Source organism: Bidens hawaiensis, unplaced genomic scaffold (genome assembly GCF_021521415.1).
Source record: "Bidens hawaiensis isolate Kalapana, Puna unplaced genomic scaffold, B.hawaiensis_p1.1 tig00022382_1, whole genome shotgun sequence".
NCBI lineage: Eukaryota > Viridiplantae > Streptophyta > Magnoliopsida > Asterales > Asteraceae > Bidens > Bidens hawaiensis.
In genome coordinates this window covers 67,594-95,280 of record NW_027493491.1, presented here as the reverse complement: position 1 = coordinate 95,280, position 27,687 = coordinate 67,594, and the positions used below count along the sequence as shown (strand labels likewise).

General features: G+C 34.1%; 2 protein-coding genes across 2 annotated transcripts; both read right to left on the bottom strand.

The window, feature by feature from the left end:
- Positions 1–3,152: 3,152 nt before the first annotated feature.
- Positions 3,153–13,970, bottom strand: LOC143565507 (protein HASTY 1-like). The gene is made up of 22 exons (XM_077052465.1): positions 13,869–13,970; positions 12,690–12,791; positions 11,313–11,456; positions 11,138–11,218; positions 10,969–11,038; positions 10,757–10,827; positions 10,510–10,673; positions 10,315–10,386; positions 9,967–10,201; positions 9,569–9,631; positions 9,198–9,476; positions 8,407–8,520; positions 7,982–8,108; positions 7,724–7,893; positions 7,522–7,626; positions 7,323–7,426; positions 6,948–7,236; positions 5,404–5,645; positions 4,848–5,315; positions 3,722–4,016; positions 3,443–3,626; positions 3,153–3,364 (listed from the first exon to the last, which is right to left on the bottom strand). Exons 1-22 carry the CDS (start codon positions 13,968–13,970, stop codon positions 3,285–3,287), a joined length of 3,561 nt encoding a protein of 1,186 aa, XP_076908580.1. The 3' UTR covers positions 3,153–3,284.
- A 3,155-nt stretch (positions 13,971–17,125) lies between these two features.
- On the bottom strand, positions 17,126–19,113 carry LOC143565510 (guanosine deaminase-like). Its single transcript, XM_077052469.1, has 5 exons — positions 19,083–19,113; positions 18,495–18,554; positions 18,196–18,386; positions 17,947–18,051; positions 17,126–17,492 (listed from the first exon to the last, which is right to left on the bottom strand). Exons 1-5 carry the CDS (start codon positions 19,096–19,098, stop codon positions 17,304–17,306), a joined length of 561 nt encoding a protein of 186 aa, XP_076908584.1. The 5' UTR covers positions 19,099–19,113; the 3' UTR covers positions 17,126–17,303.
- Between the last annotated feature and the right edge of the window lie 8,574 nt (positions 19,114–27,687).

Here is a 27,687-nt window from a genome sequence, read left to right as displayed (position 1 = left end):
AAGATATATATAGATCGTATTAATTGTTTATTGGATTACATCGAAACAGAGGGCAAGCGGGCAACAAGCTGCGCCGCTATCCCTTTTTGATTTCCACGTTCCAACATAATTGATTATTTTGACTACGCACGAAAAGAAAATCATACCCCGGTACACATTTTCTATAAAATATAAAAATATATAAAAAATTAAGTTTTACTGCTTTCAAGTTATACACTTATAGTTGATAGCTTGCTATTGGACAAATGGACAATCATCACTAACTTTGACCACGTCACTGGGTGTTATTTAAATTGGTTTTTGGGTTATTCAGATTATTTGCATCACAAATCTATTCAAGTATGAAAACTTTGAAGCTAAAACCCGATTTAAATACAGTTAAATTTGGGCCAGCCTAAATTACCTTGATTACGACAAGAAAAATAACAAAAAACTAATAAAATAAATAATAATATTCGGATATATAAAACAAGTTAAAAAAATCATCTAACTGAAAGTCAAAAATGGTGCGGAAATCACACATTCAAATTCAATTCTCATAACTTGATTCGAAGACTAAACTCAAATTAAGTTACTTTAAAATTTCGGATTTTTGGAGTCCAATTTCAACGCTCTGCAATGGCTTCTAAGTGGGGCTCAAGCCATTCCGTTGCAATCTTGGTTTTAAAATTTGTGCATAATACATGATGTGTTTGTTGCGCTGATGAGAGTGCTTCACCACATTTGTTGCATTGTGTTTCCATGAAACGCGTATTATGTTGTCATCACATAATGCACTAGATGTGCACAGCATTGAATTTAGTTTGCCATCACATGTTTAGAGGAGGAAAAGTTGGTAAGAGTATGACTTTTAGCTTGTAGTCATATATTAGCATGCCTTTGTCTGTCTTGAATTAGTTGCATTACTGTTGATGTTATTACTATTACTATTACTATTACTATTACTATGAATAACTCTCATTTATATTAATCAGAAAATACAATTCAAAAAACTAATTACAACTCTCAAATCTTAACTCGATTTGACTCTTGATGAATCCTAGCTCGATTGCATCCAGATGAACCCTAACTCGGTTACATCTCGTCGTGCGTCTCTAGATAAATCCTAACTCGGTTGCATCTCACACATGCATTCTATAATGTCTAACCATGACTTGGTTTATATAGACTAACCAAACTTTCTTGCCAAGACATTACCTATTATAATTACTGATTACATAACAATTAGGAAACACAACCAGCAGTGACCCACTTATCATTATTGGTCCTCAAGTTCACCGACTTGTGACTTTGAGTCCGAAATTACGTCCAACAATCACCCCCTTAATTTCTGACTCAAAATAGGTGGTTCTTCAACCCGAGCATGTCTCTCTTGCCCTGCCTAATTTGAACAATCTTGACCATCCCGGCTTTCACAACCATCTTGGTCCTTTTCATCTCAGTCTTAACCTTCTGCAACTTCTCTTTATCCATGACTTTATTCTTTCGACTCTCCTGAACTCGATCAACTCCATGACCTTGTTCTCGACCATTCCCTCGGTTGCATGAGCTCGCATAACCGCTCCTTTGGTTGCAATTTTTGTCATCTAATCGAGCGAACACCAGTCATCCTTGATCTTCTTTTGTTCCCGGATCAAAACACGAGCCCATCGTTCAAATCAAAACCTTTGCCAAACATAACTCGTTTAACCCCTATAAAAACAAACTCTGAATTGAACCCCGCTTGTTCAATCCCCTTGCTCAGTCCGTTGGAACAACACGAACAAATCAGTCCCGAACTACTTTTCAAAACCAAACCCGTTTGCTCGCCGTATAAATTGGTTAAATCCTAACTCGTTCAACCCATGTAAAAAACAAACTTCGAATCAAACCTACTCGTTCAACCTAAATAAAATACAAACTCTAAATTAAACCATCTTGTTCAACCCAAATAAAAACCCAACAATAATGGTTAAACCTTCTTGTTTAACCAAAAACTTTGGTGAACCATAAAAACCAAAAAGACTTAAACCACAACTTGTTTATTCTCTTTTTTTTTTCTTCCACGTCTGCACTAAGAAAAATCAAACATATCTTAATTGCAACTAATTATTATGTTTTTTTCTCTCGTAACCTCCTGTTCACCTTTGAATTTTGTGACAAACCCTTAAATTGCTTCAAGAAAACCACTCTTTACTTTCTTCACCCCTTGGTAATCACAAAACAGAATATATAAAACCAAATAGTTATCTACTCGAAATCCCAATCTCCAATCTCTCGCAAGAAACAACCAAAAACTGTTGCTCCGCAAAAACCATCTTGTTCTCCGGATTGCCGTCAACTGATTATCGATTTTTTGAGCTTGGTTCTAATACCAATTCAAGTCCCAGATCGATAATCAAACACGAACTAAACGAATAACTCTCGCGTATATTAATCAAAAAATACAACTTAAAAAATTGATTAAAACTCTCAAAACCCTAACTTGGTTACATCCAGATGAACCCTAACTCGGTGAACCCTAATTCGGTTGCATCTCACACATGCGTTCTATAATGTCTAACCATGACTTAATTTATATAGACTAACCTAACTTGCTAGCCAATGCATTACCTATTATAATTACATAACAATTAGGAAACATAGTGTGATTAGAAAACATAACCAACAATGACCCACTTGTCATTATTGGTCCTCAAGTTCACCGACTTGTGACTTTGAGTCCGAAATTACGTCTAACAGAATGTGTAGAAGTCTAATAGAGCACTTCGCATAAGTAATACGCTCACATCATGCATCAGATTACAGATTTTGGGACCAAACAAATACGCACGCATCACAACCAAAGTCACAATTTAGGAATAGACTGATTGGGACTATTCTTATCCCAATGGCTTAAGCAAGAGTTAGGCTAAATATAGCGTCAGCCGTCGAGTGAATAACACTTAAAACATGTGCAAAGTAACCGAAAATGTAACCTTATAAGTTCCTTAGCAAAAAACCAAGCTCTTGTTATTTTGTAATAATATAATTTTCACTAAATCAACAGTGAGACATGCATTATAAAAAGAGTACAAATGCTACATCCAAGATGGACACAAGAATTGTAACTTCACACTAAAAAACAGAAACATAATACTAATACGCCAATAACATTTAGCCGGCACACATGATTTTAACTTCTAAGGTAAAGATTAGCATTTAGTTACATACGGCTTTGATAGTTGATTTTTTCAATAGCCATTAGTTTTTAATTCATATTTGAAACAAAATAAAGCTTCGTTGTGTACATAAAACCACCAACCTTACATAATAGCAGCCAAACCAATCGCACTTTCGTCATCTGTTCTGGAATCCGAGGCAGGTATTGTGCTTCGAGGCCTTGCTGAAAAACACAAATTATGGCTTCAATTAATAGCCGTTTAAATATTAAACTTAAATCACAAATAAAGTAGGTACTTACCAACAACATTTGTGATAAGATTCACACCTTTTTGAACAGCGAGTGCTTTCAACTGGTTTGCAGTACCAACCAACAACAAGCTTTTCATAAGCTGTTTTTGTTCCTTAGGGCTGCTGGTCTTTCCCAATGCTTCTTCAAATGCAAGCAAATCTTGAGGCCCAACGCAAGGAAGCGAGAGCAAAATCTATAAAGAGGTTAAAATTAAAATTAATTAAAGCATGCAGAATTTAATATTTAAGTTTTGTTAAAATGGGAAATGAATACTGAATATTTACTAACTTGTCTGGGTGCTGGATCCTGCTTACAGAAGCTTACAAATATTTCACAGCAGAGACCAACCAAATTGGCACTGGTGACAGCATTTGACTCTAGAGCTAAACTTTGGATTATTGCAGAGAACAAATCTTTGCAAACAAATTGTCTTAGTTCAATGTTGTTTGTTGTGATAGCTAAAAGAACTATGGCCCCACAGAAGGTGGTGATCTTATTTGTGGATTCGGCATCTGTCCATGTAAAAGCATCTAAACACAAGTGCAATAGTGGAACCGCTATATCCTTGTTCTTTAAAAGAAACCTACAATGAGTAACAAATATTTAAACTTAAAAACATATAGCAAAAGAATATTAGAGGTGGCTGATGCTTTGGTCAAAAAGTGTTTTCAAGTCAACCCGGTACGTTTTCGCCCATACAGAAAACTACCGACTTTGACTCGAACCCAATTTGACCTGTTACCCAACCCGCCCGTTTTGCAAGCTCAACAGCTACAATTGGCCTTTGATAACTAGTATATAGAAGTGTAAACGAGCCAAGCTGCTCATTAGCTACTTGAGCTCGGCTCGCTAAAAGCTCAATCAAGACAAGCTTAAATGAGCTTGAGCCGCCAAATAAGTTTGAGCTCGAGCTGCCTCGCAAGCCTAAACGAGCCTATTATTTATCTAAATTTTATTTGATATATCAAAAATATATTATATAATAACTATTATACATAAAATGATGATAAATTATACACACACACACACTGATACACATAGGGGGGTTAAAATGTGAATCGTACAAAGGCCTTTCGCATCATAATTAATTATGCAACATATATAACTAATTACACGCAACATATACAACTCATTACGCACGATAACTATGCAACATATATAAATAATTGCACAACAAAATTTATGCAACCTAAAAAAATATTTACACAGCCTATATTAATCCTTCGTAGGTTCACACGTTAGCAGCCTTTTGTATTTAAACATTACCTATATCTATATTTAAATACCTATAAATGTAAGAAATCTAATCAATAATTATTAAACGAGCCAAAAGCTCGAGCTCTCGTAAGTTAAACGAGTTCGGTTCGAGCTCAGGCTCAGATCGTTTACACCCATACGTGAATGTCATACGTACCCGATTACAGAGCTGGACAATACATCAGAATCTGTAGGCAACTGCTCAGAATGAAGCCCAGAATTTAACCCGGGTGAACCTAAAACCGAAAGTAGTGCGCAAATTTCACGGGTCAAAACCCGAAGAAGCTTTTCCTCCATCACTTCAACTTTTAAATCGGGCCCACCTAAAATCCCACAAACATCAGGCACCTTCGCTCTCCCTTCCTCTAAAAGAGCAGACCATGAACACCTCAAAGCCTGATGCGAATACACAAGCAGTGGATACAGAAGCCTTTTTAACCATATATCCCACAAACCAGATGGGCAGTTTTTCACTAAAGGTGCTATAACCGAATGAACAAGTTGCCTTATATGTCTAAACTCCATTGAATTAATATTCTCCATCAGTGCTAAGTCAACAGCTTCAACATCTGTGCATCTGAAAAATGATTCTCCAACTGTTGTTGATAGCCCCAATACATTATACCTGTTGACAGTACATAAACATCAGTAACAACCACATAATGCACATTTAACTAAATAGCACAAACTGTATTATATAGTTGGTTGCTTACCCGCTCTCTCTAATACCCTTTAACCAATTTCTGATATCAGTTTCATTTGGTTCTGTGTTTCCGTCTTTCATGTGTGCAGGGATGCCATCAGCAAAAGTTACTGCACCTTTGGCCATTTTAGGGTTGCTTTCCCCTAGAAGGCCGGTTCGCTCAAACTCATTCATAGCCATAGCAGCTTTTATTTCTCCAGGTAGTATCTGAGTTACAGGTGGCGACCAGAGAGAGTGTATCACACGGAGAAGCTGGAGAGGAAAAAGCAAGCATCTATATCATTCATCGGTTATTGCAGCGAAACATAGAGTGGAAAAAAGATACATGTGTTGGATACAATGTGATACCGGATTTACTAAAGATATATATTGATGATTTCTTAGCATTTAAGAAGCTCTAGAATCAATTTTCAGTATCGGTTGTAGAATCAACTAACGTCGACAATGTGTGTAAGGCAGATTGGCTAACAGGTTGGGTTGGCCCACAAATAATTTAGATTGTGTACATGGGTCGGGTTGGTTGGTTTCGGGCTCAAACTGAACCAAACCGCAATTTCGGTTTTTCATATGGGTCGGGTTGGTTGGTTGACAGTTTTACAATTGAGCTTTAAATGTTTGCCCAAAAGAAATTAATTGTCTAAATTTTCTGCTACTTACCCGTTGATGAATTTGGACTTTAAAGTTAAGGGCCAAAAAAAAGAATTTGGGCGTAAAACATTTTATCTAATTTTTTTCTTAATTGCATGTTAATAAATTTGGGCATCAAAACTCTGGCCCAAAATAATGAATTTGAGCCATCCAAGAACAAGCATTCAAACAAGTTCGGATAGTTCATTTCGGTTTTGGTGAGGGGCATGACCAAACCGTAGTTTTTTATTTTCAAAAAAAAAGAAAACAACCAGTCAGTTATTTGTTCATCCCTAAATTTTAGAAGGTTAAAACGCATTTAAAAGATTAATCCATTTTACCTGTTCTCATTTTAGCTTCTTTTTTTTTCTGTTTTGACCTGTTTTGAGATAATTTACAACCCAAATCAACCCATTCATAAGTGGGTCAAAATTGCCATATCTAGCAATTATTTAAGCATAAGGGTTACTCTATTAGTAAAAACACCTGAGCAAAATACATCATCATCATCATCGTACTCAGTATATCCCACCAATAGCAATGCTATGGTAGGGTCTGAGGAGGGTAAGATGTAGACAGCCTTACCTTTATCCCATAGGGATAGAGAGGCTGCTTCCGGTGAGACCCCCGGCTCGATAGTAGTTTTGAATCAAGCCTTGGACATAAGACACATAACACTCAATCATCGGGACACCGGCTGATTGGTGCATGTGCCCTTGTCTTTCGGCTATCAACGCCACCACATGATGCCTGATTAACCTTCCGCCACTTTTAACGTTATTTTCACGTGATTAGTAAAATAACGTCAAAATTAGTGCAATTTTACTTTTGCCCACCCAAGGGTTCACACATATATACATTATATGTGCGCACCGCAAGCAGGGCGTTAACACCTGAGCAAAATAGACGGTATAAAAAAGTGCTTACTTTGAGTAGAGGCGGGAGCATCCATGGTAGATGAGAAGCCAACGGATGTGGAATAGATGATGCATTAGAATTATTATTGTTCACAATGCTCTTTCTAACGCCACTCCTCTTAAGTGCTTTCTCAAAGAATGTAACAGTATGGAACAATGACCACATAAATTGTGTCTCACCACACAATTTAATCAGACCTGCAGGGTCAGATAAATATGCATTTTGCCATTCGAGTTGAGTCCATTGATGACTCAATGGCTCGAGCAACCAGGTCATAACTTCTCGCTGTTGTTGAGGCCTGCACCAGTATGCTTAACACTGTTAATGAAGTCAAGATTGACCATCAAGCATATAAACTGAACAGTATGAAACTAAATTTATTACCCAGCTGCAGATGCCATAATAAGAAACGTTTCCCCAAAAAGATTGTGCTCTCCATGAAGCAACTGACCTTCCTTTTGCAAATAAGATACTGTGTCTACTATGCCCTATTATAGAAAAGATTCATAGGTTACTGACAACTTATATAAAATGTCGTTCCAAAAAAAATTATATACAAATAATTAGTTTCTATATGAATTACCTTCATGTGAGGTAAAAGACTGGTGTCAGCAGTTTTGGCTAATCGTACAAAGGATGTGCAAATATGTAATCTTGTGTGTCTAGCTCCACCGAGTGAAGGATCCGGCTAAATATAGGACATGGTGAATTAACTATATATGATTGAATTACAAGCTAAGTTTTCATATTTAAAGTTCATAAAAAAGTAGAATTGGAACCCAAACCTTCATGACGATTGGTAATGAATTTAGAAGTTCAAATAGTTTATTGATGACACTTCCAACAGCATCAGGATGGTACTTCAAGAAAGGACCCAGTGCCTCAAAATAGTGCCCAAGTACTTCAACTAATTCAGGTTCGGTCCATTTTAAAGAAAGAAGTTGCTGAAGTAAACCTTTGATACACAGTTAATGGTGTAATTAGAATTGGGTGATGATGTTAAAAAGTTTCGTGAATGCAAGAAAGTTGACAGGGAAGAAAACCTTCTAATATTCTGCATGAAGCAAGTTGAGCATCAGAGCCACTCCCATTATCATCATTTGAATCATCAAAAATAGCTGCCACAACATTATCTACAGCAAGTTGCATGCTCTCTAGAGTGGCCAAATTCTGAAAATTTATTTGGCAAAAAGAATTATTGGTCTTAAACATAAAATCGCATATATCATAATAATCAATTAATTAGATTATTAATGGAATAGTAGTTTGGTGATCATATTCGATGCATCAAGACATTAACTATTAAAAATCCGATAAAACCGATCCAGGTCACCCGATCCATTTTAACCTGCTCCAAAGTTTACCACATTTTAAGTTTTTGGCCAGTTGACCAAGCCTCATGACCCACCATTTTTCTAGCTACAGAAAACTTATGCTTAAAAATCAGTGATAAGAGTATTATTCCTACCTGGGAAGGAAGTGGAGCAAGAAGAAGGCTCTTGATGATCATAATAACTCTGTCAGAAACTTTGGTAACGGCTATAACAGGTTTGAAGGAAGCAATTAGTCGAATCAGTTCCACCTGCAAATATGGTTACCACACATCAGAAAGGGTAACAAAAACAAAAGCAAACCCATACACTTGTTTTGTCTTGAACACCTTTGTATATATATATATATATATATATATATATATATATATATATTATAATATAAAGATTCCCCGTTTAAACAACAAGCCAACTTCACTCGGTGATGACTTTTAAAAAAGACTTTTAGTTTACCCAAAAGTATACCCACAACCATATTTTTTTAATCTGCCATAACTTATTGAAGCACCCAGCCACTTCAGTACATTTATGACTGGTTTTCCGACTTTTTACACTCACAATACACGCATAAAGCCACATGGCATGTTTGGTAAACAAGATTCAACACTTCAACACTGGAAGATTTAAGGCACATTGTACCTATACATGCATACACACATGTATGACTGGTTTTCTCACATTTCTCTACACTCACAATACACGCATAAAGTGATAAAGCCGCATGGCATGTTTGGTAAACAAGGTTCAACACTTCCACCCTTGAAGATTTAAGGTACATTGTACCTATACATGCATGCATGCATATACACACGTGTGTGTGCGTAAAGATGGCAATTTCTTAAGAATGGGTCGATTCCTGCCACCTATAGTAATATGAACTGAGACGGGAAATAAACAGAAAAGCACAAGCATGCACACACATACATACCAGCCTTGAACGGTACTGACCAAAATCTCCTCTACCCTCAAAATCATCACTCCATAACTCCAAAGCCCCACTAGAATATTCATTTCCGGAGTTGACTTTTTCCTTCTTAAGCATTCTTTGAAAAGATATATCCAACATGACACTACAGATCTCATCATTCACAAAAGGTAAGATCTTTTGCTTGTGATTATCAGCTTGCCCTGAGCCAGATGCCAGATTGTCAGCTGAGCTGTCTCCAGCAGAAGTTTTTGGCTTTGTGAGCAAATCACGCATTAACGCCTATTTTTAGAAACAAACATGATGAGTCTTTTGAGTACATACAGATATGAAAACCCTACATAGAAGCTACTAATAAAAACTTGATAATATACCAGCCAGAATATAAGAGACTGATGATGAAGCTCAAGTTTATAGTGTCTGAAATATTGCATCATCTGCAAAGACATTCAAGTTAGGCCACACTGTTAGGCCTGAGATAATATTATTATTCAAGTATGAATAACTATAACATTTAAGATAATATTATAATTCAAGTATGAATAACTATTAACATTTAAGTATGAATAAAGACTGAAGATAAGTACTGGTTTTGTATTTGTTTATCAGATAATGATTAGGATTAGTAACTTTAGTTTTCTTCAGAAAAATAAGTGTAAAGCAAAATTATAAGCTAACTTTCAAGTTTCAATCAAGAAACATGATGATGAGAATCACAGTCGTGTTCCAAATTCACCAGTTAGCTAACACATTATATAGTTCATTTTATTACCTTCAGTAAATATTGAGACAGTATTTCATTGTCGCTAGTGACGCATTGCAAGTTTGTAGAGCCCAAAGACACCAGACTTTCACATATACACTCCGCAAACTCAAAGTCACTATCATTCATGACCCCAGAACTTGACTCTGATATGTTCAAGAAGTCCGTAGACACATTCAACAATATTGCAAGAATGCTGTTCATTGCAGAATCGTAATCAGAATCTGCATCAGTAGGTCTCTTCCTGAAAAAAGCAATCATCAAAATGACATTTTTACCAACCTAAATAGCTTATTTCACATTATAATAACAAGTATATCTAGCATTCCATGTGTCAAAAAGTGTGTGGTTACTTACCTTGAAGATACAAGCTTGAAAAACTCACATGCATGAACGCGGAAATCAGGAGAAGAGAGTAAAAAGCCACAACTAGTTGATGGAAAATTAACAAAAAAATTGTTAGAATCTAAAATACGGAGGTGTTCTAACAATTTACAATCAGAAACAATAGCATAAAGTAAAACCAATATCCAAACTGCAAAAAAATCATACCCATGGAGCGTGCCATATTTTGCAAGATAAGGCAAAGGGGCCCACTCAGCATATGCATTTATAGCATTAAGAGTAGCTGTCACTGCAGCTGCGTGCTGCTTAGCAATGTCAATCTGTTGTCTACCCGCTTCTGTCATGGCAGCTCCAAAGTGTCTCTCTAATAGCTGTTGTTTGAGGAGTGTGATAAATTATAGTAAAAGAAGCAAAAGTATGCAATTTGTAAAGATAGCTGTAACACAATACTTACTGTGTACAACAATGGCAAAATTTCAGGCAAAGATTCGGTCAGCCCGCGTAACAACAGTCTACGACGATCACCTGCATAGATTTTAGATCGCAGCAAATCATTAAAAGAGATTCGCTTATTTAAACACCAATCAAACAGATAATTAAACACACAGAAGCTATATCAATAATGTTTACAGTTATTGCACTTATAATCAAATAAATGAAGCAGACCTTCCAAGTCTTCATTATGAACAGTGATATCTTCGGGAAGCCACCTCAGCATCATACATACCATCTCAGCCTAAAACTAGAACACAAATCAGCCTGATTTTCCATATGCAAAATTGTATAAATTTTAGTTGAAGTCATAAAACAAAACAGGAAATGGGTTTTTCATTACATGCGTTGGACCAGAGTTGGAAATAGATATTAGAGATGGTATGAGTTCTTGCCATAAACTCACGTCTTCTCTCCTGACTATCTGTAACAAAATAAAAAATAACAAAATAAATCAACTAAGTGTATAGAGCTTGATCATGATGTTTTATAATGTCAGCATGAAAACAGAAGTACACCTCAGCAACTAGAGCAGCTGTTTGACTTTTTAGAGCCCACTCTTCAAAACTGCTTGCAATTTCATTCATTAAATCAATAGAAACCTTTGCAAACTCTCGTCTTTCTTCAGAGCTTAGTTCATCCCACCGTAATCGCACTAAATGCTACAAAGAAAGACATTGTTGGTGCATACATGTTATCACATTTTAATGTGTCTCTTTAGAAGTTTTGATGATTACAAAAATTACAAGAATGGGAATTAAAGGCTAACCACAAATAATCATATGTTCATGATCTACTTCCTGTGTTTCTTACGCACAACAGGCCCACTCAAAGAATCAAGAACGAATTAAGAAAAAGACACAGTAACCTAAGGGTGTTGATAAAAAGATATGATCACCCTATAAACCAATTTATACAAACATACATTTTTAATAAGTTCCCTTGAAACTTTTATAAAACTATTCAAAGTTCTACAAAGATGAAACAAAGCATTAGATATCTCTGGAAGGGATCTTCCCTACTATATATATATGGTCTTCATAGTTAGATAACAAAAGAAAAGGATGTCATAATCTAAGTCTAAAAGTTTTTGAAACCAGCAAACCATCTTTCCTTCCTTGAGCAAAGTTCTCTTGCATTTTGAACCAAGGCTTGTGTCAATTTGATTTGGTCAAATGGCACCTTTGCAAAAGACTTGTTGCCAAATTTTTCAACCTTATTCAAAATCTTTGAAAAATTCTCTCATACATCTATTTAAACAACCCTTCTTTCAACGCTTAAGACTCACCTCTTAATTCTAGAAACATACAGCTTAAAACTCTTAGGACTTTTGAGACATCATCTACCGGTTTAAATAGGCCAACGAAGAGCAAGTCTTGGTTTACATCCACAAGAACCACTATACGTCCTCATGTTTATGTGGTGATATCTCTCCAACTCTTGTTTACATGCATTTTTATATTACAAACTGTTTTGGGTTGTTAAAAAAATTGGTAAAATACTTACTTTTAAAGTTAAAACAACCTATTCGCCCGATATATAAAGATTCTTACAGACACATCAACTCCCTTCTAATTTAATTATCAGCAAATACCCGTAAAAATCACCGAACAGAAAAGATGACATTGACCTTAGAAGGGAGAGCATGAAAAGAAAAGGCATGTTCCTATAATACGTTTACATAATTACATAACCTAGTTATTGACATTCGGGATAAAAGGCTTGTTTCTAATAATCACCAAATATATGATGTTAGCAACTAGGTCACTAATTACAGATGATTCTCACAGATCAGCTAGTGCAGAAATAAAGCTTTCTGCTGAGCTAAGCAGATATCCTAATGCTTGTAACATATAGATCACTAGAACAGAAGATCAGCAAAGAAAAGAAAATACCTGCAACAGTTTAATTGCATGCAAACGAACTTCAGAAGACCAGTCTTTCTTGACTAACAGAAATGATGTGCTTGCCAAAACACGTACATCCCCAGCTTTTACCTAGAAAGCAAAAAAATAATTAAAACGTTTTAAGAAAGAATGTATGTGAAAGCGAAGTACCCTCAGTGAAAAATGTATGCACAAAAGTTAAGAGTAACATATTTGTAAAGTGATCGTTTTGACTACGATAAACGAATTTTCTCCATTTGTTGTCTTATATGTCTTACAAAACTGATAATGCATCTTTAAAATCAAAGATTATTGTGGAAGAAATAAGGGGTCATGAACTCACAACATTTTTACCATATCTGTGTATTTTGTAGTGCGAAACATATATATTAGTCTCTTATAATACATCATCTTATGGCCTGCGATTCAATGGTGGTAAACATGTTCCTTAGAAATATGTAATTCAGTGAGTGAAACACAGCAACAGCATCCTCTTTAGAGAGAGGATAGCATGTGTGCAACAAGTTGTGAAGTCAAGTCGCAATTTTGAGCTTCTTAAGACCCTTGATTGAATGACATCAGTAGTGAAATGTTTGTATGTAAACTACAGTACTTGAGTACTTGAGCTGAAGGTGAATGATCTTAATACAATAAAGAAACACAGAACAGGTTCAGCAAAAAATCGCTCATCTTAGGGTTTAGAGCTAATCTTTTAATACAGAAAGAAACACAGAACAGGTTTAAAACAAACAGATCGCGCGTCTTAGGGTTTAGGGCATAATCTTCTAACTTCCACCCTTTTCTCCTTCATCTAATTATTCCTCCTCAACACTTTTCCAGTTTTTTCTTCATAAATTTCATTATATCATTTCTCAGTCGAATTACCTTTCAACTCCATCGTCTCTCGAAAAGCACAAAATTAACCAAAACCTCAACAGAAACTCAAAAAATGTATAGATTTCAAATAAACCATTGGAAACCCTAGAAAAACCTATACTAACAAATTCACTCAATCTCTAACTAAATCAACAGAATCTCGCAATCCAATCCGATTACCATAGACAACTCAAAACCGCAATAATCATCTCATAACACTACAATGAACACGTATTGCAAGTTAAATCCGTAGAGAAGGCGGATACATTATACTAATCAAATTAAAGTGAAGTAAAATAGAGAGGAAGGTACGGATTCTAAGTAGGCAAGTGCGGCTTTGCGATCGTCGGCGGATGAGTTCCAGCCGAGAGCGGCAACGATAGCTCGAGCAACATCGCTGGCCGTAAGGTCCATAGTCGTCAGCCAGGGTTTTAGAGCGAAAGAGGAAAGCTAGCAACGAGAGAGATTATATATTCTAAACCTGCTTTAAAACGTTGGATATCCAAGTGACACCTATTGCTTATTTTTGCTGTTTAAAAAAAGCATCTAGCGTTTGAATTAAGTTATCTATCACATTTTTCATAATTTATCTTTATGCCAAATCAAAATATTTATAATAATAATTTTTTTAGAAAAATATGCAAATAGATTAAAAGTGCTGTGTAATATGATAAAGATAATGTAAACTACTGCCTTGGTTCTTTTTTTTTTCATAACAAAAAAAAACCACAGCGACTTAGATATCCACATCGTTCAACCATTCAAATACCATGTATATGAACTGTCACGTTAAATATAGAGCCAGATGCAGTCGTTCTAGTAGGCGGCTCAAACGTATGTCCATTGAAAAATATTATGTTAATAATTTAAATCTAAACTATGTATCTGATTTGTGTTTATTATCCATTTATAATGTTGATTGAATCGTGTTTTTTTTCAATTGTATTTCATTATAATATAGCTATAGCATCATGCACAACGTGTATCAATGCGGTCATGTCTTGAAAAAGTATTGAGATGACATCTCACTAAAAAGTTATTGAGATGATATCTTTTTGAAAAAGTATTTGAGGTGGGCTCTTATTGAAAAGTCCGCTTTCAAGGCATGAAAATTTAAATACGCGTGAAATAAGGTAAAAAAAAGGATTCGTGACAACATGACAAACCGATGTTTACGAACTTCGTTTGATTATATATATTATACAACAAATAAAACGTGAAAATTCACGGGTTAGCCAAAGAAAGACTTCAAATTGTGGTTCAAGACCATGGCATGAGTACCAAAACCCATCAAAAATATCATTGGCACTATTAACGCCAGATAGTTGGTCGTCTGTTAGTACACATTGTGGTGTTGAATACCGGTTTGCACGCATTTGTATTTTAAACTAGTCATTATGCTGTTTCGGATCACGATTAGGTTATTCCCGTTATTGAAACTAGCACACCTTTGATTATTTGTTTTCAATATTCTTAAGACTATTAGGTGTGGATACCATTTTGCTTCTTTATATTGTCATGTAAGCACCACATCATATCACACTTCACTCCACTCCACTATCTTTTACAATACCATAAAAATGGTCACCAATTCACCACTTCTCTCTCTTTTTAAATAAAAATAATAATACTTATAAAACAAAAGGTAATGTAATATAACTAAAATTAACTTAATACAGCAAAAATTAAAACTTAAATAAAAATAAAGTTACATTAAAAAAATAACAATAAAGAAAAATTATTTAATTTAAAACCTAAAATAATAAGAAGAAAAAAAAATACTACTAAACATATTTGTTGGCGATTTCGGTTTATCCGCCAACACCACCTCCACCATTAATGTATTCAGCCACGGTGGGCACCGCCTTCCATTTCAGTTATCCTTTTCAATGAGCTAAACATTTTTCTATCATATATCGGATTACCGCCAAAGTAATCCACTACTAGGCGCTCATGACCCACTTCATGATCTCTGTTCAAAGCAGCTATTCTCGTTTTCGGTATCGAGTTTTCGTTTTGTCGGTTACTACAACGGCTGTGACAGACACAAACGAACTCGACTCGTCATCAGATGAAAAATCCGTAACAAAAATGAATTAAAGGTCCGAGTTGAAAGACATTTGTAATTTTATGATATGGAAAAAATGAGAAAGAGGGGGTTTATTTATATGGATTAATAATTATTTAATTTTATTTCTATTTTTATTATTATTTTGTTATTAAACAGACGATTATGTTGAAATAAAAAAAAAGAAAAAAAAAAGCTTTTTCTTTCTGAATTTGGTCTAATGCAGATTGCATTTTAAGCGGTTATATAGAATAAAATATCATATTTTTTTACTTTAGAACTATGTTAATACCACGGCATTTTAAGCGGTAAAAATTGCTTCACAACTTCACCGCAGGCGGTGCAAACTTGAGTGGGGCGATGCTCACCGCCAGCGCCTCTTGCCACATCAGCATATCAATCGGCATAGTGAGTTCCATACCTTTTTTTTGAACGACCAATCAAAACTTTATTAATATAACAACTATCGTTACAAGCAATACACTAGCAACGAACAAAAAAACAAAAACCACCCCCATCCGTTATACCACAATAAACACCAACAAAATGAGATACACCTCTCGAACACACGTTTGTTATAACATGAAATTAAAACCCCGCCACTCCTCCCATGTGAGACTTCGGTTCTTTCCTCGGTTCTTTAACAATAAAAAACTTAGCGTCTTAATCTCAACCACATTATTAATATTAATATGTTTACCTTCAAACACAAGAGCATTTCGCGCACGCCAAATGCACCAAATCGTCGTTAAACACACCGCATTAAACGCTTTTGCTTTCCGCTTTGGGAAATAGGAGAACCTACACAATATAACTTCAAAAACACCCTTAAGAAAAGATATTGGAACAAATCTCATTTATTAAGGAAGACTACGAAGTACTATGCACTAACCGTATATTTGCATTGAAAATCCTCCCAACTACATAGTACCCAATATGTCAGGGCTCATAAAAAATAGATCACGTTTTCATACCATTTAAAACATTAAACATATGGATAAGATTAACTATTGTCTCTAATTTCGTAAAAAAAAAATTCTTTGTTTAAGCCCCGTTGCAACAACGAACGTCTAAACTATAAACCCCGTTGCAACAAGCCGTCTAAACTATAAACCCTGTTGCAAATACATTGAAACGGGGCTTAGATGTGTCCGAAGGCAGAGCATGTCTTAACGCCTTTCAAGAGATAACCACAATAATGTTTATTATTAAATGAATCAAAGAGGTGCCAAGCCACATGCCTTGCCAGGTGGTTGGTTTGGTCCATGGCATGCTTGAGTGTTAACCATGATTCCATAATCCATAATATTTGTCATGAAATGTTCATGAATTCATTGTTGTGAAAGAGGTGGCAAGCCACATTTAACACTTGTCAAAGACCATAGTTGTCATGTAGCAGATGATGGCTTTGATATGATTTATGAGAATGCTTCCTCTTAATAAAAAAAATTATGCCCATACAAACATTTATACCAAGCCACACAACATAAAAACTGCTAACTCGCAAATCAAACCGCAGTTGTAGTTGATCTATTGAACCGAGTCTAAATTTATTCAATCAGTAAATGAAGAAACATCAGATTTTATACCTTTTGAATCTGAGAGGTAAATATGCACCAAATGTTCAGTAATTAAAGAGTTAAAGATCAAATGATTAACAAGTTCATATGAAATTGAGATCAATACATTGAAAACTTGGCTTTGGTTTTCTCAAATACTTGTTCAGCAATCATGGCTCCAGTTCCATCTGCTTTCTTGATCTCCAGGTTAGCCTTCTGATAATGTCCAGTGCCTCTCAGTGCATCTGCAATAAAATCATCAAACCCGATCGCAATCGCTGCTTCAGCTTTAGCACCGTAAACCAGCCTCTGCAAGCATAAAACATGGAAATATATAAAAACCAACCATAAACTAGAGTTATTAAACAAGTCGTGTTCGTGAGTTGGCACGACACGAACCCGAAAACGGTGTCGTACACATGAACCTGAGCAAGACACATGCACTCATGGGTTGACACGAACACGACTTGTTCAGCCTGAAAAGTAACTTTTTAAAATTTTGTTTACATATTAATACTTTAAAACTCTAAATTTATATTTTATTATTATTCTTTGAAAGCAATTATGTTTGAAAAATGCCATATTATTTTAAACATTTAAATTTTAAAAAATTACAAATATAAATAAATGAGTTAAACGAATCAACCAGTAAAACATGCCCGAACCCGCTTAGTCTAAACCCAACCCCGTGAGTATTAGGTCATAAATTCACACCCCTACAGCCAAAACTGAACCCAAATACATTTTGCAGAAAAAACAGAACCTTAATTCTTGAAAGATGAATGGCGCCGAAGCACATAGGGCAGGGCTCACACGAGGCATATATCTCACAATCAGAAAGCTCAATCCGGTTAAGCTTTTTGCACGCCTGAAAAGAACCAAAGAACCAAATCCATAATTTTAACTAATAACTGTATATTTCTAAATATACATTTATTTAATACTAATATCTAATTATTCCTCCAAATAATAATAAATTTGGTAAAAATCAAACAAGAGACAAGAAGCTAACCTCTCTAACCGCGGTGACCTCTGCGTGTGCAGTCGGGTCCGTATGGTTCAGAACCATGTTGTGACAGCTCACAACAATCTCATCATTCCGAACCACAACCGCACCAAAGGGGCCGCCGTCTCCATTTTCCACTCCTTTGTAAGCTTCTTCCACGGCCCGTGTTAGAAACTTATGGTCTCTATCCTGGACCACTACATAACCACAATAATCAATTTAAACACATAAAACTGGATCATAAAATAATAACCAAATTGTAACAAAATAAAACATGCTTGTTTTTAACATAAGATGAATCTTACCATCCTGATGGCCTGCAAAAGCCGAGGCTACTGCAATAGTTCCATCCTTTGTTCCAACAACTAATCAACAAGAAGAAATTTAAAATAATTGACTAATTGTTAATCACAATTGAAGCAAAAATATAACAATAATATCAAGATTTAAAGTTTAAACAATCAATTGCACCATCTAAGATGTTGACTTTCAAAAGTCACATTTATCAAATCAACTTCAAAATTGATATGGGTTTGCTACAAGATCGATCCTTTTGTCATATCTCAACATCAATAATCAGATTATAGTCATACCCATTACATGAATAATACTAAATCTAAATCATACGATTGACTTATTCCCATCTTTGACTTGACTTTTTCAAATCGCCAAATAAAATAGGATCCTAAACTCAAATCCAAAATTATCGGAAACAGTTGAGCTCTTAATTCACAGCTAAAATCGCCAAAAAGTGAATCGGACAAGGTAAATGAAGGATCATCGAAACAAAATGAACATAAACAGAAGCAGAATTCGAACATGCAATCGAAGATCGAGATGAAGGTGATATGATCAATCAATTAATTGCATTGAGAGTAAAAAACAAGACTCACCTGTAGTGTCTTCCATGCCGAATTGAGGAAGATGACGTGGCGTTAATGGGTTTGATTCGATCGAAGGGACAGATTATGGAATCAAAAAGATAACGAGAGAGAGAGAGAGAGATGTGTGGAGGAAGGAGATCGTCGGTTTCGTTGATGCCTCTACTCCCCTTTATAACGTTGCCAATTTATTTTCTTTTTTGTTTTTTTTTTAAATCGAAAATTTTCAAATTTATTATTATTATTATTCATGAGCCATTTGTGGTAGGGTTTATTTAAAGAAAAAGATGTTTTGTATTTATCTAACTTTTTGTTTTTTTTTTAATTCTAATTTGAATCACTGATAGGTCATTGGCTTACCCAATTATTTTCATTCCTCGAGTATTGAAGACCACCCTTAGAATTAGAAGAAAATCCACCATAGGTGAGAAAACTCATTGACCCAACCTAAACCCTTTATTTTTTTATTAAATGTGAGACTTAAGCCCAAGACTTCCTCTTTTTAAATTGAAGATTTTTTATGTCTCAATTCAAAGTAAACTACTTTAATGTATCGATAATGTATTTTAAAGTATGGATGTTTACGTTCTGCTTAACTGGTGTAATAAAAGTTTTGAAATGAACTAGTTTCGAGAAAACAATCAAACAGCCCTACTGGATGGGTCAGCTAAACCAGTCGTAGAGATTGTTTGGTTTTGATAATTTGCATTTTGAACTGACTTTTTTTCAAAATCAACAATTTGTCTAAAATTTTTTACAAGTGATAAAAATGGCTTTGAATTATATGCTTAGCATTTGGTTTCAAGTTTAAAATTGCTGACCATGTTGTAAACATGTCAAACTGAGCAAATCTTGAGTATGACAAATTGGAAACGTTTTTGAGTTGGATCATAACTAATAAATCCTAAAATCAAAAATATGATTTATTCTTATCTCAATTATATGACAATTTTATGTTAGGTAAAAAAGTTGCATTAAAAATTAAAAATATACGTAAAGAAAACGTTCTAGTTTATTTAAGTGGGAATCAATGCCTTATTTTTAAATTAAACCATTGATAATGTCATACTTATCTTTTGGTCAATAAAAAAGTGTTAGTTATATGAATAAGCATGTGCTGATTGGGTTTATTCCCATGAATTGCTCCATGGGTAAGACTTCTGACGTGGGGGAATAATCTAGAACGAAACGGCGCCGGTTACGTCAAAAATCAAAATGTTGGTCCTTTTTATAAATTGGACGAAAATAGTGTTTCTATAAATGGTTATGTATTATTTACTATGGGTTCTGTTAGGGACACCTATCACCTTCCAATACGTCCCTTATAGTACTATATGGGGGGTTATACGGAGCCATATGCGTCTCGTATAGGACTATAATATGGCCCTGTATAGCCCCTACAAGGGGCGTATTGATGGGTTTTTTTAACAAAATTGGATAGTGTCTCTAGAATTCCCTTTTATTTATTTTGAAGTTTATTTAGATATTAACTTTATCGATAATCACAATGAAAATGAGGCTTTGATTCAATGTCTTAATGACGTGGGGTGATGATTAAAGTATAATGATGAGAATAATATTGTGAATTGATGATATGATTACAGGGATACTACGATGCCTTATATTGCCATATTTATAATATGGAAAGAAGGAAAATAAATGAGTAAATTATGTCTCTGTACAATGTAAGAAAATAACGAGATAAAATATAAAATTACATTTCTTCTATGTTTGTGCTGACCATTAATATTGCTTTCCTTTATATAAAGCTTTAGATATTTGAGGTATTGGGTTTTAAACTAGACTTAAGAAAGTTTTTTAACAATGGTGAGTTTTCTTCATGATGGTGTTATTGAGTGAGTCAGGTCTGGATAGTGGTTTACATCTCGTCTCACAAAGACTAACTCGACCAGACTTATTGGGAGCAGTTCCAAACGTTTTAAAAACGAAATAAAGAAAAATATTCAATCTAGGGATGAGCGTTTTCGGTACCGGTGCTGATTGGTACCGATAATTCTCGAATTTTGCAAAAAATACCAGTACTGAACTGAATATTTCGATACCGATACCGGTGCCAAATATTTTCAATTTTCAAGATTAGACTTTTTAGAATCTGTGTCAGTACCATCCCGAGCTCATCCCTAAGCTAAACTGCACACTTTTTCAGTGACGTGTTTACATGAGTTAGAAAATCAATATTGTTTTTAATATCTGATATTTGGGTAGAGTAACATAGACAATGTGTTGGAGAAAAGATCCAAAATAGTGTTCCGTGAGGTTAAACTTAGATATCGTATTATTAAAAAATAGTATTTCATAAAATCACATATGAAAAATTTGTAATCATCGCTCATATTTTTATTATTAAAAAGACGGTGACGAAGAGTGTTGATGGTGAAGAAGGTGTGCTGATGTTGGCGACTGGTGGTGGAGACGGATTGAGGGAGAGGGACGAGCTGATGAGTGTAATTGTGATTTTGGGTTTTGAAAATCTAACGGTTGGAAGTGTCGCGTACGTAATGTACGATAAAGGACTATTGTATTTTAATCCTTTATCTATATATATAATATGTGCACATAAGATGTTTGTGTTTTTAAATCGACATGAATCGTTGTGTCATTTGATTTTAAAGCAACAAAACTAATTCTATTAAAACAACAAAACATAAGAAGCAGAAACACAATTGCAACAGGCTAGATGCACAGGTATAATGGCTGGGTTGAATGTGTCATCTTGTTCGGTCGTCCATTTGGTAATTTTAGTTGGAATTCTTGGTCGGTGAGTGCAAGAACCGACCATTAGCTTATATTTGTTGTTGACTGAAAGTCATTCAAACTTCAAAGTTGATTTAAGTTAAATTTATTTAACGCAAAAGTTGACGCTTGAGTGCAAGAACCGACCATTTGCTTATATTTGTTGTTGAATACGGTATACTGACCATACTGTGATGATATGGAAAGGTCAAGAGTGATGGTTGTGATGGACTGATGGTTTGAGTTAGGGATGAGATCGGGACCATACCGGTCCCGGTCCCGGTTCCGAAAATCACCAATTTTTGGTACCGGTACCGAAATCTTCGGTTCGGTACCGGTACCGGGACGGTATCGGTACCAAAGGTAAAAAAAATTGGGAAATACCGGTACCGGTCCCGTTCCTGGTCCTGATACCGAAACTCAAAACTTTTGTACCGATTTGATACCGACGGTACCAAATCGGTACCGTTACCGGTACCAGTACCGAATTTGCCCATACCTGGTTCGAGTTAGATATGTGTATATTAAAAACATAATAAAAAAAAAAAGAAAAGAAAACGGTTAAAAGGATAATGACAATTTCTATTGATAAGGCTAGTGAGTGTATATACAACACAACAATCAACAAATCATGTGGGCTGAATGATTAGATGGATAACTTTAAAAATGTTATAGCCCACTTCATAAGATCGCAAGAACTTAATTGATATACACAGATTGTTGGCAAACATCCATGCATTTATTGTTACGAAGAAACTATCTTAAAAACTTTAATTACGATATGAAAACACCATATGATTTATATAGTTAACCACACATTAGGCTATAATTAGGATTACAAAACAATATGTAAATAAATTAAACAAATCCAACATCCTAAACCGACACGAATTAGAAACTATTAAAATTCTTTTTAACTTAGACTACCTCTTCTCGTAAATTGCCAACAAGATCAAGATTTGCTTAGTCCTATTTGTTATCAATAGGGATGGCAATGAAATCCGAATCCGATGGGAAAACTCGAAACCTGACATAAATGAGGCAGGTAATACCCGACCCGTCAGGGTTTGGGATTAGTTTTGAAATTTTTCGCGGGTTTGAGACGGGTTCGGGATTTCTAATATACCCGATAGCATAGACCCATTTACCCGATGTACTGGATATAGCTTATATATATATAGGGTAAGGATCTTAAGATAACCATTGGCAAATTGAGAACCATTTTGGACCACTTAAAAAAACCTCTAAAAAAATATTTAAAAAATTATAAAACAAAAAAAAAACGAAAATTTTAAAAAAATAAAAAAACCAAAAATTCTTATAATTCATTCCGGTTTCATTAAAAAAACCGAATTTTTTTTCTTTTTAATTCGTATGATACCTTTACACATATGTATACTTTCATTTAATCTCTAGTTACGTAATGTACACATATGTACATTATTATTTACCTTAAATTATACATATGTGTATAGAAAAAAACATGTATGTACATATTATACATATATGTATAATAAAAAAAACTGATTTTTTTTCTTTTTAATTCGTATTATACCTATACACATATGTATACTTTCATTTAATCTCTAGTTACGTAATGTACACATATGTACATTATCATTTACCTTAAAATATACATATGTGTATAGGAAAAAATATGTGTGTACATATATGTATATATTATACATATATGTATAATTTAGCTAAACCGAGAATTTTTTTTACAGTTTTTTTTTAGAAACCGGGGTGATAAATAAGAACTTTGGTTTTTTTACTTTTTTTATTTTTATTTTTGTGTTTTTTTTTTGTTTTATGATTTTTTTGTGGTCCAAAATGGTTCTCATAGTTCTCAATTCCCAAAAAGTTCTCACATGATCCTGATCGTATATATATATAAAAGAAAATAGTTTGGACACTTGGCATTCTGAGGTTAATACTCATTATCAAATTCCCACATAAATCACTTATCTTCTATCTGTGGAAAACAAAAATAATATCTTTGTTCTAAATATAGTATTGATTATAAATTCAATATACCGTATTAATTGGTTAATCTCTAAGAATTGAATTATTAATGCTATAAATTATATTGTAAACATACTTAATATAAAAAAATATTAATATATATAATAATTATGTGTCATAAACATATTTTCTTTAAAATTAAAATGTATATAAAAGAATTTGTGTTTAAAGAATACACTAACATTTAATTTTTGAGGCATCTTAATACTGAAGAAAATTATAATAATTTTGTTTACTTTTTACAAATATCCAATATTTAATAAGTCTTAAAAATCATAGACAAATTTTCCATTTTTTATATTTAGTATAAGACTATTGTGATAGTTTAACAATAATGCGTTTATAAGGATATCTTGAAAGCTGTTCAAAAAGGAAAATATGGTGTCTTTTTTTGTTTATGATTTAGGGTTTAGGGTATGTAGTGGAAAATATTTTTGTAAAAGGCTTTAACTACATCCTTCAGATCTAAAGGCCTCTTTTTTTAAATGTTGCTTCCAGTGGTAATGCTTTTTACATTAATTATCTTTTATTTTATTTCTATTAAATTATGTATTAAATTATTCATTGTAATTTATAGATTAACTCATACCGTGTAATACACGGGGTTCTAAAGCTAGTATATATATATATATATACGATATTCCAAATATATAACTTGTCGAAACTTGTTTATGTCAATTATTTGAGATATTTTACCTTTATGGTAACCATCTTTGTAATCAATCAGTTATATTTGTCAAAACCCCGGTAGAAACCCGACAGGTTTTGAGCCGGGTATACCCGATAGGAAACCCGAAACCCGATGGGAAAACCCAAAACCCGACGGGCAATTATCCGATTAAAACCCGACAAGTTTAGGACGGGTTTGGGATGGACTTTTATAACCGGGTATGTGTTTGGGAATACCTAAATCCGACCCATTGCAATCCCTAGTTATCAAGTATAAAAAAAGATTGAAAAGAGAATTGTATTGATTGCGTGTTACAAAGGAGAAACATGACACACTTATAATTATTATGATGACTTAAAAAGGAATTCATTGGTTGCTATGAAGAATCAAATCGTGATCTTTAACCCTCTAATTTTGGGAGATGACGTGATTGATTGCCAATCTCATATATTTTGTCAATTGAAACAGTTTTCCTTATTATGCCCCCGACGGCGATTTTACCTTTCTCTTGTCTAGTAGTCATATTGTGATTATTTTTGACGGTCAAGTTACAGAGCACCCCGGGTATTCGATCATATGCCTGACAGAAACATGGTTTCTTGGCATATAATGGAAAGGTTATACATACCATGTGTTCAATTATATGCCTCACAGAAACATGAATTCTTAGTAGGTTGAACGGAAAGGTTATTATTCTGGTCGCTGTCATCAGACATGTCGATGGATTGTGACTCTGGATTGTAGGCGAAGTAGATGATGAGCATGCCAGTATTTTGGACTTAAAGGTTGCTGTCACACCCCGACCAAAGGCGGCGGAACATGCTGAGGTGTAACGATTGTCCATAAGCACATGACACTAATTAAAGTGACAGTATTTAATAAACTCATTTCATTTCACAACATCGAAAATGTCACATAATAATTATCCATAAAATAACCATAAACAAGATATCACAAAATATGACAAATTTGATATTGTTCATTTTTACTAATATCCTAATGTCTTTGATGTCGTTTTCTTCACAATCATAAATCAACCAAGATGCAAACCTGCAACATTTCATAAAATAAAGTTTGTCAACACAAAGGTTGGTGAGCAATTCATAAGTTTAATCATATTAGTATATAATAAAGATAGCCACAAAACTTGCATACGAAACGATAAATAAAAGTGGTAATTTGGATAAATAGATATCGCTAAACACATTAGCGACACCTAGCTATAAGGGGATGCCAAACAGTCTAGGATTTTATAGTTATCGTTAATTGCATTATGTTAACGACACCTTGCTATAAGGGGATGCCAAATAGTCTAGAATTTTATAGTTCCACCAGCCAAAAGGGATAAACACATAGGCATATAAGCATAGAACACCAAATCGAGCAATTATTTAGGTAAAGTATACAACTACGTTTGTGGTTTAAGATTCAAATATAAAGCATTTTGTTGAATAAGTATGAAATGTCATCCCCAAAATAAAAGATGAAAAATGGGGTATGAAGTACTCACCTTCAAGTAGTAAACTTGAAAGATGATAATTTGGAGATTTGTCGGAACGACGAGTTTAACGCACAATGCCTAAAAAGAAAAGAAGTCTTGAATTTAGAAAGGTTGTCTTGAAGGTCTTTAAACAAAATAAATGTTGAGAAATGTAAATAATTAAAGTTCAAGGTTTTAAAATGTAAGTATTTAAGAATTTATAATAATAACCCTTTAAAAATGTATGTTTGCTCGAAACCGGGTTAAAGTATCTAACCTTAATATTTACTCAACCTATGTTAAGTAATAAGGTGGATAAAATGCAAGAATGCAAATCCCTTTGGAATAAAGATACTAAAACGGTTTTTTTTATCGAGTGTTCGGGTTGTCGGTTCGGGTCTTGATAATTGGTCAAACCCAAAGTCAACTTTCCAAAATATTAAATGTTATGAGATAACTCAATAAAATTTAATAAGACTTAACCAAGTATGTAGTTCCATTGTTTTAGAACTAACAACGCACGTTAAGCGAGTGTTCGGTTTTGTCGGTCTAAACTTTTTTATGAGATCAAGTTGGATCCAACATTTCCAAGTACTTAAGAAAATATTTAAAAATCAATTTGTAACTATTTTTAAAGAAATATACAAGTCTTGATGGCTAAAAAAAACACACTTGTGTGTCTTAAGCGAGTAAGAATCGGTTTGGTTTTCACATGTCCAAACACTAAAGAACTTGTATAATAATGTACAAATAAAAAAAATACTTTAAGTTTTACAACCAAAAGTTAACAATAAAGTCTTTAAACAAAAGTTCGGTTTTCGATTCGGATCGTGTTTCGGGTTAAGACCGAGGTAAGATTCTACAAACCCATAACCATAGAATTTGTAAAAATGATTTTAGAAACTTAGATCTAACAATAAGTATGTTTAAACAATTATTTAACAAAACTAGTAACAAAGTTCGGTTTACGGTTTAGAGCTATTTACGGTTAAACCGAAGCATAGACTCTTAAAAACCCATAACCATGGAACTTGTAAACATGACCAACAAACTAAAATAAGCAAGATTAATATGTATGAACAAGTTATATAGATGTATATATATCAAGGACACGAAGTCCTCCATGAAGCCTTGCCTTATGAGGTTCGAAACCTCACCGACCGGAATCAGAGAAGAAACTACCAAAGGTAAACAAGGGGTGTATATTATATATATGTTGCACAACCATAAACAAGTATTAATAAGGCTACATGAACTAATTAAGATGAAAGACTAAAACACCTTCAAGAACACTTAAGAAGATAACCTTAAATCTTTGATGTTTGAGAGAGTTTTTTTTTTTGGAGTTGTAGCAAGGGAAAATGAAGAGGAAATGTGGTGTATATATAGGGTAATGTTGGTGGTCAAATATGGGTGTGAGACACAAGAGTTTTCATACAAAATGGATCAAGACAAAAAACAAAAAACAAAAAAATAATAATAATAAAAATAAATAAATAAAAATAAAAATAAAGGTAGGATGTTTTCAAGACCCAACAAGTGTGAAACAATATTGTAACATAAATCCATCATTTTGATTATAACATAAGCTTCAGTTTACAAATCGGGTCGGTTTACATAATAAACAAATACAAAAACGAATACAAACAAGACCCGAAATTGACGAATATCACAGTTGCTCTGATACC